We start from the raw sequence: 14720 nt of genomic DNA, 5'->3' as shown, positions 1-14720 counted from the left end.
CTTCTCTCAAGTTCAAAAAAAGAGAAGCCAACTAAAATTTCCTTTTTAGGTACTCGTTTTGTATTTTTCAAGGGATGGGCTTCAGAAGGAAGCTTTGTCCAATTTCCATTAATGACCCTGATCCAAATATTGGATTCCCATTGTCTCCTCTGGTGGACTTTGAACAGGCAAATAAAGTAAGAAGACTCAGGAAAATTATCCAGATCTTTTCTTCTGATGCAGAAGAAAGGAAGTAACTTACACTTAACTACACACAGCAACTGAGTATTTGTCCAATAAAGACAACACTGGTGCTGTAAAGAAATGGTTCCAGGAATTACTCAGCAGACAATAGCCTGACAAGCCACAAATCAGCTCCTTTTTGTCACAGATGGTTAATGCAAAGTTCAACAGCAGCACCAGCCAGACCTCCCTGGCAAGGACCCCGCTCCTTCCCACAGGACAGCAAGGTGCTCAGGTATACTGGGGGCTCCAGAGTTTTTCTTATGGTTTTGGCATCTACTACTGCGATGAAGAGGTAAAGAAAAGGTTGTGTCCACTTTGTGTCCACCCTAACTTTTTGGTACTCTTCAAAACATTGCCAGGCTGCTAGAAAGGGAGGTTTGTTTTGCAGCCAACTTCTCTGCCTTCGAAATGGACCCCTGGGATGCTCCTGGCAAGGAGAGGATTATTGAGGGACAATGCCTCCCATCCGCTTGTTAATGGTCAGGTGTTCAGGTGACCAGGAGAGCTTGCCCTAAGGAAACCAAAATTGAGTGACATTCCACTGTTTACAGCTTTGTAGCTCACAGTATTGGCCTATTATCTTCAAACCCTTCAGCACTGAGGTTACACCAACAGAATGGTATCTGCCTTGCCCCATTAGCCATGAAAGCACTGCACTTGGGTTGCAGATGAGGCAGGAGTTTCCCTGGCAGCCCTCAGCGCAGTCAGGATTGCCAGGCAGAGGGCAAGAGGCTCCGCTCTGCGAGGGCCATGAACAGAGTCATTGCCAGCACCTGCCACCCCCGAAACTGTTCCCTCCTCATCGTTTCGATGGCACTGCAGCCTGGAGCCAAGGTCCTGCTGGCAAAAAAAAGCCACGATAATACAGCCCATAAGCGGCACCTACAATCCTGAGCACCTCACTCCTTTGCAGAGTGATCTAGAGCCCCGGGGGGTGGGGGTCGAGGGGTAGGTGTCCTGCAGTGCTCCTGTTGAACCCCACACTGCCTCCCCACACAGTGACTTCACCTCCGTTCTTCTCCCTGCAACTCCCTCTTCTCACCATTTTCCCACAGCATCACCTTACACCCCCAGTTCCCACTGGAGTCCCAATGCCAAACCCCATCCATTCACCTCCCACCTGCTTTCTAACAGGGACCCCAGCTGGCCTGAGCCTCACTGAGCAGATCTCTCTGCTCCTTCCCACACAAACTTCATTACTCCACCTTCCCCACTAGTTCCATTCATCCACCTAAATGGATGCCTCCGCAGCTCACCATCCACTCTCCAGTAAATAATCACATTTCCCCCACCATACACTTATTAACTATCTCAATTAAGCACCAAAATCTTCATACAATTATACATTTTCATTTACTAAGCCATTTTCCCAAGACACTGCAAACTACCTGCTCATTAAATAAAATAATATAATATAAAATAATAAAACAAAACAAAACAAAATAAAATAAACCCCCAACCTACCCATAGTCCCACTGCCAGGACTACCACAAAATAGATGACAATAACAGAGATGTCTGCAGGATTGTTGATCCTTATGTTGGGTTCCATCCTGGCTGTTTCTCTGGCTTTCTTCTTCTTTATCTCCTTATGTGCTTCTTGCAGAGTTCAGGTTAATGATAAACTGCTGTCATCCCCTACGTCTTATATAATATATAACTTCAGATTCACTTGTCTCCCATGGGACACAAGTTGAAGCTGCTGCTTTTCCTTGGGAAACAAATTCTTCCCAAATATTGCTCCTCTGTTACAGGTGCTGCAGATTTCAGAGTTCAGTTCCCCTGCCAAAGGTGCTCAGGGTTTTAACATCCAGGAGCAGATGTCTGAGAAGGAATGAGCATGGAAAGGAGTGGCTTGGCTGCAATAAACCCACATATTTACCTCACTGTGTGAATACTTTTTTTTTTTTTTTAAGTGGTTGTACCTGTAAATCTAGTCATGGAAGATGTAGTTCTTTTAGACGATTATGGTAAGCAATTATCTGTGAGGAGGAGTGAGTGACCTGATACCTGGGGAAAACCCAGGGGTCCAGAGCTGGGACATCTTCTGTGTCATCTGTCAACTCAGCAGCATTATTCAGTGGAGCAACAGCCCTGCACTTCTGGGAAGGATACAACTTGAAGCTGTTTACATCTCTCACAAGGATACAGGTAAAGATGCATGTGCACCACAGGACTGAGATCCAGGAGCTTACTGTGCCGAATTCCAGAATGTTTAGGCGGTGGTGGTGGTTCTCTCTATTGTAGCTAATCAGCTTCACATTCAAGTAAGTTCAAAGTTCACCAGAGCTTGGGTCTGCTCTCCCTTTATTTGTTCCTCTGACTTCAGAATCAAGCTAAGCAAAATAACTGGTCACAAAGATGTGGAACACTCTGATTATAGAAAGATCTTCAAGCTCTTAACAAGGAAGCTTCCCCAAAGAAAAATCCAGGACATTTAGAACACGAGACACAGGTGCCAGGCATACTTCTGGGCTCTAAGTATACCTGAAAGTCCTATTGTCTGCTTGATACTAGGGAATCATTATCCATTTACAGCTGATTAGGCTGCCCTTTGGGAGTAAAATGTTACCCTGAAGTTACGCAGAGTAGAACAAGCAGTACAGTACACAGAAAGCACAGCAGGTCTGACCATCTTGCAGTGGTTATTTCCTTGGGAGCTGAAATTGAGGTCTGGCTCTCTGTTCATTGGCAAAGAATTTTTCTTAGGTAAACTACCCTTTGGTAATTGTGGCTAATAAAAAGCACCAAAATCTAAGAAGCTATAATAAAGTGTGATAGCTTATAAGAATAAAATAAAAATATCACTATTGTTTGAGCACCTATTCTCTTATAAAATAGTCGTGTCCTCTGATAGTTTAGGCATCTCTCCCAACAAACATTCTTCAGTTTGTCCTACAGGACTGTGAAATGTTAGCTTTAAATCCAACAGAGAAAAAATTAACCCTGGAAGCTGCTGAGCATCCAAAATTCCCATTAGCTGCAACCTTCCCTGCTGTGTATTTCAGAGGAAAATAAAAGACTTATTTACTAACCTTAATTATCAGGAAACAGTTTGCCTAAGATAGGCTGTAGATGGCACTTCTTTACAAAGATTGACATAGTTTCCCATGGGTCCTTGCAACTAGCAAAAAGGCTAGAACTCCATTTCTGCATCAGTCTACAGAGGCAAAGCAAAGAAAAATTAGACAGGAATTTATCTACTATAACGTGTCTCATCCAGACCTCTGCACAAAAGAGCTCAGAAGCTAAGAAAAGCTACAGCCTCCTGTCCACAGCTGCTAGCACAGCCACACCAACAAGACAGCAAGGTTTGAGACTGTAACAGAGAATCAGTGTCTAAAAAATAATAATCATGCAATTCCTTTCTTTATATACAGTGGAAACAAACTTTATTCTGTTTTTGTTCCTGAAGGTCACAAACCCAAACCAAACATTCTCTACAAGACTGTTAAAAAAGGCAGGCAGCTTTGTCGAGGCTCTTAATATCTCACCTCCACATCCTCGTATCTGCAGTCAAAGAGAAACCTAGAAGCATTACATTCAGCAGATTGTTGGTGTACTACATTAACCACTTCATGAACTGAATGCTTATAAATGGTCTCTGAAAGGTCAGCCAAGTTTCCAGATTTGAAAAGAAGCTGAACCTACCTTTGTATTAAAGTTTTCAAAGATAAGCATTGAGTAAACCTCCTGATGTGAAGTGTGAGGAGACAGGAGACAATTAACCTCTTTTTCTCACACTCAGCTAGCAATGTGCTTCAGTAGGTGCTCTCATCATCCTGAAGTGTCTGGTCAGGCAAGTATAGGGCTCCAATACTAGAAAGAATGACAAATAATTTGATATATTGGGGAAATTTCTCTATTTTTTCCTTTGAGCCAGGCTAATTCATTGAAGTAAGAGAGATTTTAATGGGAGCAGGAAAAACAACTAGTCTAAGTAGCGTAACACAGCAACTGTGATCCACATCTGTAATGACTGCTCCCTCTGGATCAAGTCTGATAACATTCAGCTTATCACGAATATGTTCATACTTGAACAGAGAAATAAGACAACGGATGAAAGCACCAACAGCTACAGAATGCTGGAGTCATTTACTCAAAATCACACACCAGACTACTGATGGAGATCAAACAGAACGGTATCATGGATCTGTATACCCAACCGTGTAACTGCAAGGGCTGGCAGGGGCACCACTGTCTTATGGGGCACAGAGCAGGTACATGAGCTATGTAGAAGCCACAATTGCCCTGTTGTCATTGGAAAATCGGGCTGTAGCACAGAAAAATTGAGATTTATAGTCCTTGCTGCCACTTAGCCTAGTCTTTTAGAAACTTAGTGTAAGTCTTCCTCCTGAAGATGGCAAATGATTAAAAAAAAAGGAAAACAAACTACAAAGAGAAAGATGTATTAGTATGCAAACTACCTCCCACAGAGGAACTCCTCTAATCTTTTCTCTGACATTCCTCCACAGTTCTTTATAAAGCAAGCAGATTTCTTTTGGAGATGATCCTCAGAAATGCTAATTTATACACGAGATCCTTTGTACAATTAATAAAGGACAAAACTAGGCAAAAATGTGCAGTTATTTTACTTGTGGAAGGCCATATACTATGTTAGTAAAGCCTCTTCCCTCTTTTTCTAGTTTCCTAGCCATGTAGTACCAACTTGGTGAGAAAAGATATTATATTTGCAATGGTCCTAATAACAGAGGATGGCAGTTTGAGTAAGAGACAGGAGGATTATTTAGCACCTTTTGTTTGATGCCACAAGTCCTTTTTCTCTTTGTGCAAGCTTGCTTAAGTGAGCAAAACCTGGGTCTAATTAGAAGAATTAGTCACAGAAGGATGACAAAAATGTTAGAAACTAAAAAGTGGAATCCATAAAAGAGGAATTACGTCAAGGCAAAAATATCCAAACTCCAGTAGGTATGATGTAGATAAAAGAAAAAAAATCAGTAGGAAAAGGGATGCCTTCTTAAAAGCTTATCAGAAAGCAAGCAAGCTTATTCTGTTCTCATTCTGAAGATCAGATCAAGAAACATGAAAAACCCCATGTGTTTATCAACAGACAAAAAAGGTAACAAAAATAAAATGAGCTCTTTCTAGACTTATTTTCTTATTAGTATATATCTACAGAGAAGAAATATCAGAGGACATAAAAACAGATTTATATGCTGATAGACAGAATTGAAGCAAGGAAATACATTCAGTTCTTCAGCAACTGATTAAATTCTCTCTGTATGATCTGTAAGTACACCCAGGCCGGCAGTGTCTAAGCCCTGCCAATGTTATAAAAACAACAGTCCAAGGACTGCACTCTTCCGGCAAGATAGACTAGGATAGCAAATAAAGTAACCTGAATTTATTTTTATTTTACTAATGTTTGATTCTTTCTTCTAATTCAGGAGATTAACAGGGGAGGATTAATGGCAAGAGACTGATTTGAAATTTCCATTGGGAATAATAAAGTTGAATAACAGATTAAAAAATACTCCCCCAAACCGATGCAGACTGTCACCAGATTTAGCCACCTGACAGCGAGGCAGATAAGAAGTTGCTTGTGGGGAGCAATCTAACTGAGTAGCATTCTCATTAAAAGAGAAGTACAATTATTATCCCATAAACTATATAACCCAAAATATATTTATTATCCTTATGATCTAATCCATCGCATTTTGTATATGTTAGAGGCTTGCTAATCCTTCTCAGGAGCTTCCTACCTTTCTCCTAAAACAATGTTTCCATAAAAATACTTTTTAGAGATCAATACATGCCGATTTGCCACTTCTACTATACCTAAAATTAAATAATATAAGAAATTGTCCAGAGTGGCTGCATAATCATGATCACAGCTCTCAGAAATATTTTTACTACTCATACCCTGGAGATGCTTTAGGGAAAATAATATCTCCACCACATAAAACACAGGAGAGAAATGAACAGGAGATGATCTGCTGACACCCCTTCCACTGAAATAATTCTTCAGTTTTTCAGGTGAACTAATGAAAACCCTAGTTGCTCATACTCTGTTTTTTTCTAAATAAATGTAATCACTCTTGAAAAATGGATATCCTCAGCCCTTGTAGATGTTTTCATTGCCCTACAGCAATAAGCAGCAACAAATTTATTAATATTTATTGATTTGACAGGTCAATTTGATTAAAGAAATCTAAGTGGAGGAGGGAAAAGATCATAATCTACTAATGTAATAGCCTAATATATATTCCAATTTGCTCTACAGCATCCCAGGGGCTCATAGTTAAGCCTCTTGTTTGCAGAGTGTTTGGCTGCAAAATTAAACGAGGAAAAAATCTGCGTAATACTGTACAAAATACAATATAATACTGGAAAACCAATAAGAAGAGAAAGAACCCAGAGGAAACATTCTTTAAGGAATCTGGGCTGAAACAGGTAGTATTCACCTTTGGCACACACTCTTTTTCGCTATTGGAGCAATAATTTGTTCAGAAATAGGGAAGAGTGAGACATGGCAACCCCTGGTCAGGATAAAAATGAAAAGAATTGCCTGGAAACACTTCCCAGTGAGGGGGAAGGAAAAGCTAACAAACCAACCAACCCCAACCAACAACAAAAAAGATCATACACAAGCAACAGTTGAAAAAAATAAAGAAATGGAAATACTGAAGAGTGTGAAAAGTACGCTAATATTACCTGAAAACGAAGAATATTGATAAATTAATTTACGCAGAGGTATCGTTTGATCAGACTTTGAGTTCTGACAGATTCTAGAACAGAACAAAGGACACAAAGTGTTATATTGGTATGAAATGGAGATCCCTTCTACAGTGAGATCTTATTCATCTGCCAACTTAGAAAATCTCAAAACCAAAAAATACTTGTTCTATAGTTTCAGTCTTTTTAATCAACTTAATGCTAATTATTGAAGTTATTACAAAACTATTTCTTTGATATTAAGGCAGTAGCCTGCATCCATTTCCAGGAGAAAAGCTAGCCTAGTCCTCTATCTCAAAAAGTCTGTGAACTTCCCCAGCAGATGCGGAAAGTAGCCTAGTCCTGAGCTGCGTATACTGAACTAAAAGAACACGTGTTATAAACTAATGACATATTTTCTTACTTTAGTAATCATTGAGGGCAAGACGTGGGCAGAACTTGAAAACTTCACAAAATGTTATGATCACGGGAATCATTGTAACCATGTATCAGATCTGGTATATCAGATTCTTGTGCCTGTAATTAAACTCCTAGGACAACATGAACGGAAGGAATATTACATCGACTGCTAGTGTGAAGCAATAAAACAACTCCAAAGCAACCATGCCCTTCCTTTTAAAAGACTCATCCCTCAATTTCTAAGTTCTGTGGATAGCAGAACTTAAAACGTTAATTAAACTATAATCCAGAATGACAAAAGAGGCTCATGACTATGCACAATAAAGTTAAATAGCTCAGTAGCTGTAACAAAGTTATCACTCATTCATTTTCAAAACTTTGATTTAGATTATTGCTTCACAGTATGGTTTTGCTAGCATATTCTTTTTATTCCAATCATAATTTTAATGACTGTACATACCCTGATTAAAGCTACATCTGGTCCTGAGTTTTATAGCTACCATGGTGAACAATCCAATCCAAGCAGCTACATACATTCCATTTAAAACACTTCATGAAGCCTTCTGATATTGTGTGATGTGTCAGCACCTTGATAGGCATGAATTTTATAAACTTTCTTTGCCCTGCCAAAATAGATGTGAAGATTACAGAATGAATCTAATACTAGACACTCATCATTTAAATCTCCCCCGTCATCAGTGTGATGTAGTCTTTGGATAGATTTTAATTGTTATTTTGTCAAAAGCTGAACATTTCTAGAAGGAATTTTAGTTCATGTGCCTCACAGATTAAATCGTTTTATATTATACATCAGATCTGTGTTATTTCAGTCTGTGGTATACATGTTTACCAGTACACGTAATGTGTCTATTTACGTGAGGGTTTTTCTCTGTGTATCAGAGCGTCAGTGCAGGATGTAAAGATGGCATACCGATGGGTGTGGGTATTGCCGGGATTCTGACTGAGGCATAAGATGAGTGTTTGATGACACCAACCAGCACATAAAGAAAATAACCAACCCACAAACAAAAACCCGCTTGATCTTCGCAGGTGCTAGGAAATTTGTTTGCTCACATTGTGATGGGAGGAGCTGCACTAGAGCGACAGGCAAACTGATAATTAAACCTAATAGCCTCCTGACAGTAAAGGAACTCTTCAAAATGTCTATAGCTCTTGCTAAAACAAATCAGCTCGCCCGATTTTGACACTGCTAAATCCCTCGGGTAGACAGGTTGCTGATGGTTTAGGCATCGCGTTTAAAACTGCGCTGAGAGCGCTCTGCTGAGAGCGCTCCCTCTTCGTTTGAAACAGTGCTTCAAGCAGAGGCAGCAGGCAAGACATCAGCATTCCCAATGTTATCGACACTCACTGTCTTCTTTGTTATAGGGAACAGAGGGCGATTACCACTCAGAATGCACTACGCAGACACAAGAAGGCTTCAAAAGCCCTATCTTCCCTGTTATCTGACAACTCAAAACACCAGAAAGCCTGCCAAACTGGATGAGCAGGTATTCCCCAAACCGCTACCGAAGGTAGAGAATACAGAGGATGAAAGTGATACTCAGTTATAGATGTTCTCCACCAGAAGAAATGTTCTTCAGCAGAAAACCTCCTGGATATGCTCTGCGCATTCCTGAAACAGCCATCCCAGGATTAGCATAATGTAACTAAAAAATCAGCACTGTGTTCTTTCTTTTTTTTTTCTCTTCAGTGGTGTCAGGCTCTTCAGGATTCGATGAAAAATTGACGCTTCTACCAAAAAACAGTCAGAGTAATATTTTCATTCATCCAAACCACTGCACAACCTGCAGCTGAAATCTAAAATGCACATTTAGCATCATGTACCAAATTATGCAATTCAACAGTGTTAAATGGGAACACCAACACATCCATGTACAGGATAATCACACTGATACTGAAAGGAGGTGAGAAAAACCTCCTGGAATGCTTCACACACACCCCGAAAAAAACCCAAACAACATCATAAAAGTTGTCATGTTGATTCTATGGGGATTCAACATCTCCAGTTTTCTTCTTTAAAGCCAGGGAAGGATACTAGTGGCAATTAGGAGCGGGAAATCAGTAAGAGCCTAATAAAGAATACTTTCAGCAGTAAGACATAGCAAGTTCAGCAATTTTTCAAGTAATACTGCTGAAAGAAAAAACTCCTGTAGACTTTGATAGCTTTTGACAGCCTATTGAACTGCCAGAAAGCTCAGGATCCAGCGTGACCTGTAATGGATACCTAGAATAGGTCATAACTAAATCCACTTTATTCTGCAGCTACACTTGTTCTATTACTTGTACTTGCAGTAACAATTTCTGTGCTTTCTCCCCACAACCTCGCTACATTAATGCAGTGTGTAAAATCTACATGTGTTAATCTATTAGAAATAAGGACCATTGAAGAAAGCTTTTGATAGCCTAGGACACGCTAAAGATTGTTAAAGTGGACTGGGTGGTAACTGGGCAAGGAAGCTAAGCATTGATGACAGGTTCTCAATACGTGCTTACAGCAAGAGAAGGCGGTTGGCTTTAAATTACCCTTTATTTCACAATACTTCAGGTGTGGAACATTTGTGATTCAGGTGCAGTTGCAAAGTGCAGTACACTATGGTTAAGAAGGGTGTGTAAAATTTGGAACGTATTTTTCAACGTCAGGTAAGAAGTTTCGTATCATCAGGACGTTGCTTACTGCAAACTGTGTTGGACTGTAAGGCTTACCTATGTAGATCAGGCTGAGAACTGAAGTCATCCCAGATAAGAATGTGGCTTCCATTGCCATCCAAACCGATCACATCCAGAGGGACTACATAACACTGGAATACCCATTTACAACCTACTCTCAGAGATTAGTCCCAGAATAGCAAAAAACTCTTCTAACTCCTCAAATGTCTGTGATCCTCCTTTAAGCTCATGCAAAAGAAGTGCAAATGTTTTGGGAACATCATGCAAAGATCACTGATAGAAGGAGAGATTCACATTCCAGGATGCTCTGGGTGTAGCCCAGAGGGACAATTTGAGTTTCCACTTGTGCTCACAGATAAAATTTGATCTGAACACTTTAGAGAGTAAGCAAACCACTTATTTATAAAAAAAAAATATTTAGAAGACTACACAAATTAGGCCTCTTGGTTGTCAGGAGAAATAGCAAGTGTGTGAATAAACACGTATGTTTGCTGGAAAACTGTAGATTTGTAACTTGTTGGAATTCTTTCCACATCTAGAAACATTCATTTTTACACTGTATTGCCACTTTGAAAAATTCTGAGAGATCTCCTGCATATCAGTAACAGGATTTTCTATAAGGAAGCTTAGTCTCCAAACTAGGAAACACATAAAAATTTTTATGTGTTCGTTCATCAGAAGTGACTTCACTTGACTGAATTAGTACTTAAAACATACCCTTCCTCTCAGAGATCACAAGGGGTAGAGAAAAATGTTCTTGTACAATCACAGGACATCAAACTGATTAAGAGTGGCTATTATTTTACTACTTGTTAATGATTCCTTAGAAGTCCAGAACAACTGGCAGTAACAGAAAGGAGACTCATTTTACCATGTAAGACTCTTTCCATCATGATCAGATGCTTCAGTGAATCTGAACATAGGGTACCTTAGACCATGTCAGAACTGGGGTGACCCTTACAAGCAAATCACTGTTAAACAAAATCCATCAAGACATACTTGTTCAACATTCTGGGGACAGGACAGGACAACTTTCATTGTCAGAGGTGACAACAGTAAAGTCACGTCCCTACAGCTACACAAAGGAAGCCTGCTACTAATAAATGTGCATCCATAACGACTGGCCAAGAAATTTCCACCTAGCTGGGGTCACCTACCAAATTGTGACGGCAGGTTTTAACCCCCAAACTATCTGAAGAGAGAGCAACAGCAGTCCCGGATCGCAAGGCTTCCTTTCTCACTGCCAGTGCCTGCTCCATGCTGGTTGCTGCTCTGCCAAATAAGCACTGAGCTCCCCACACAGGAACATGAAGTTGTCTCTCCCATTCCAAAAATCTTGCTTCCACTGGTAGTTTCTGTACACTTGCAGAACAATGCTCCTGTCAGACCAAGACACTGTTCAGATGGACAAATTAAAGCCCTTTAGGCTTGATTTGCATGTCTTGTCAGCATCTGAAAAAAGGTCTAGTAGTGCTGCCTTTTCTATCTGCTGGACCTCCCCTTCTGCCTTTTTTCCCTAGATGTATTCCGTGATGAGCAGGGACTGGCATTCTCAGCAAGGGCAGTCTGCGGCATCGCTGTTGCTAGCGTTCAAAGGAGAAGAGCAGCTTGCAGGACAGCTGCTAGGCCGTTTCAGGCTGCTTTTTGCTACAGCCTGGCAAATCATGTTTGAATGGTAGATCAAAAATGGCACAGTATCCAGGCACTCGTGAAGCACAAGCACCCTCACAGTAGCCCAGTGTTTTCCCTGACACAGAACCTGGAAGAAGCTAACCTCAAAGAATAAATTTCTCCACAGGCTCCCACATTATATAATGTGTCCCGATTTCTTTATAGAGGAAAGCACATGGATATCAGGACACGGCACACCTGAGGACATCCTTTGGCAAACTGTGCTAACAGCTAGCATGAATACCGTACCTGTGCTCTGTCAGATATGTACAGCTGTGAGATGGTGGCCACATGCCAGAGTCACATCAGATGAGCTGCTAGCGATCCAGCCTTCCTGCAGACCACACTCACAAGAGGGGTAAATCTTTCTTAGGATAACAAGACAGAATTTTCTAAGTCTTTGACCAACTTGCTCCTGTAGCTTTCATTTCTGCTACTGAAAATGGCTAGGAGCACACTGTAAAACATAGGAATTTTCCTTATTTGAAAGGGGAACAAGTCCTCCCAGAAGTCATTTCCAGGCACACAAGGGACAAAAAAGGTGACTGGGAATAGGTGTTGCAGATTTACCACGAGAAAATTTTGTATAATAAACCCAACTACCTTCTACAATAAAGTAACTGGTTCCATGGGCATGGATTAGCAGGCTTTTGACATGGTCTCCCACACATCATTGTAGCCAAACTGGCAAGGTATGGACTGGGTGAGGGAGCTTAAAAAGTGGGTGAAAACCTGGCTGCACCATCAGGCTCAAAGGTCAACGGTTCAAAAGTCTAAGTGAAAGCTGTTTACAAGTTATATCAGGTTCAATCCTGTTGAATATCTTCATCAATGTCCTGGACCTTGACAATAAGACAGAATGCACCTTCATCAACTTCACAGGTGACATCAAATGCAAGACACCAGTTCACACACTGGAAGTCAGAGCTGCCATTCAGAAAGACCTCAACAAGCTACAGGAACAGAGTAGAGTGAAGGGTCACTAAAACAGTTTAAAGCCTGGACCACAGGACATATGAGGGGAGCCTGAGGGACTGGGTTTGTTTAGCCTCAGGAAGAGAAGGTTTGGGAGAGGAATCCAATTGTCATCATCAAATATCTAAAGGGCACTTAACATGGAAGACAGAGCCACTCTTTGTGGAGGTACACAGTGCAAGGACAAGAAGCGATAGTCACAGACTGCAGCAGGAGAAATCGTGACTGGATATAGGGGGGAACAATTCAGCGTAAGTGGCTAAGCCCTGAAATAGGTTGCACAAAAAGACAGAGAAATACCTGTTCTTGGAGATTTTCAAAGCCTGACTGGACAGGGTCCTGAGCAATTTGATCTAACTTTGACATGAGCTTAGCCCTGCCCTTCATGGTCTCTGGAAGCCCATTTCTAACTATATTAAGTCATCTGGAGATCTCTGACTTGTTTCCTGTCCTTCAAAGGCCATCTTGCTGCACAAGGCTGCTTGACAAGCTTCTCTCTGCATTCAGGTATGCTGTCATAGGCTCGCAAACCAGTTTTGATGCATGTTCTCACAATTATGCCACTAAAAAAGTCAATAGTGTCATATGCTCATTTCTTAGTACTCACTTACTGCCAAATCCTTGAGGTTGCTATCAGGCAAAGTCCCATAAAACCCTGGAGAAAGCAGAGTACTGCAGTGCCTGTACTTCATTGTGACTTATCTGGACACAAACTGCACGAGAGCTAACTGAAACTACATCGGGGCTGTGGGGGCAAAGTCTGGAAGCTGCTAATCAGAATTTATCCAGTTCTTACACAGACCTCTTTTTGGAGTTGCACGTATGGTGCCTGGATAAAGTCTGAGCAAAGCTGACAACGAACTTCACCAATTGACTACAACTGATTTATTACACTAAACTGTTGGTGGGTGACTTGGAGCCCGAGTATCCCAGTATTTCATTAGTATCCCAGTATTTCATTAGTCTTCACACCACTATAGTAAAATCAGGACTTTTTTTTTTCAGACAGCAATGTTAATTCTCCTCTCAAATACAGAAAGGATGGTTCAAAATCAGTGGAACAGCTGAGAGTAAAAGGCAGTAATGACTTTGGGATTGGGAAGTCAAAGCTGAACAAGGGTGAACACAAGGTACCAACAATAACGTGGGTCCCTGACTGTGGTCCTGGATAGCGCTTAGGCGTGGCAACTGTTTAGGCCAGTCAAAAATTGAGCCAGATTCACTTCCCTCCTTATTTTTTTTGCTAGAAATATTTCCTAGAATACAAGCACAATGGAAGTTTGGCAGTTTCCATTCCAAGAAGTTTCCAGGTGCTTTGCAGTATTAGTATGAAAAAAAAAGAAATTAATCCAATGTCATTACTACAGAGTGAAGGGTGAGGAAAACAGCTTCTAGATTTTAAGAGCAAACTGAGATTGACCAAAACACAAAAATAAAAAAAATGTTATCTATAAACCCCACTTTGTGTTAAACTCACTGTGAATTAGCTAACTACAATGAAATACACATATCAAATCCATAGAAGTCAAATTTAAAATTATTAAGATATTTAAACTTAAACCAATAGAAAATACTTTACCATTCCCTTTCCCCACTCCTAATTTCTATTTTCATATTCCAGATAGACTTATTGGAAAACGTAGGCCTGATCTTTCTTTGCTTGGCAAAGGCTTGCCTTTAATGTGATTCATAATACACAGTAACATGAGTAGGATAAACAGATGCTCAGTGGATTATCAACACAAGGGAAGAAAACATACGCAGTCCTGCACTCTCATTACTCCGGCCATACTTAGAGCTCAGTGAACTGTAATTCCTCGTTTCACCTTTTCATTCTCGAGTTATATCATTTCCATTAGCTAGGAGACTGCAAGGCTATTTCACGTAGGTTTCATGGCACTAATGGAGAAAGTAGCTGTTAACAGCTAATATTTGTTTCTTATGAATTATGTTCCTAGGGCTTAATGGCTTATGTTTCCTTGGCAACAAACACATCATCTGCTTTTTAATAAGGTTTGCACATGAGCTGTGTACAGGACCATGCCAGAGATCCCAGATGACAAGGTT

At 40.6% G+C, this 14720-nt stretch overlaps 1 protein-coding gene across 2 annotated transcripts in view; it reads right to left on the bottom strand.

Moving 5' to 3' along the window:
• Positions 1-4035, bottom strand: part of SLC5A1 (solute carrier family 5 member 1) — a 31627-nt gene extending 27592 nt beyond the window's left edge. Inside the window, exons 1-2 of one of the 2 annotated variants that reach the window (XM_056326520.1) lie at positions 3876-4035; positions 3260-3384 (exon numbers count right to left, since the gene is read on the bottom strand). Coding sequence is in view for 1 of the 2 variants with exons in the window: in XM_056326518.1 (XP_056182493.1) it covers positions 1690-1776 (87 nt within the window). In the remaining variant the exon portion in view is untranslated. Of the gene's footprint in view, positions 1-1689; positions 2548-3259; positions 3385-3875 lie in introns of those variants that run through there. The other variant, XM_056326518.1, reaches the window with a different exon arrangement.
• Positions 4036-14720: the final 10685 nt, after the last annotated feature.

This window comes from Falco biarmicus, chromosome 1 (genome assembly GCF_023638135.1).
Source record: "Falco biarmicus isolate bFalBia1 chromosome 1, bFalBia1.pri, whole genome shotgun sequence".
Classification (NCBI taxonomy): Eukaryota; Metazoa; Chordata; class Aves; order Falconiformes; family Falconidae; genus Falco; species Falco biarmicus.
The sequence above is the reverse complement of the archived record's forward strand: the minus strand, read 5'-3'. Positions and strand labels throughout refer to the sequence as shown.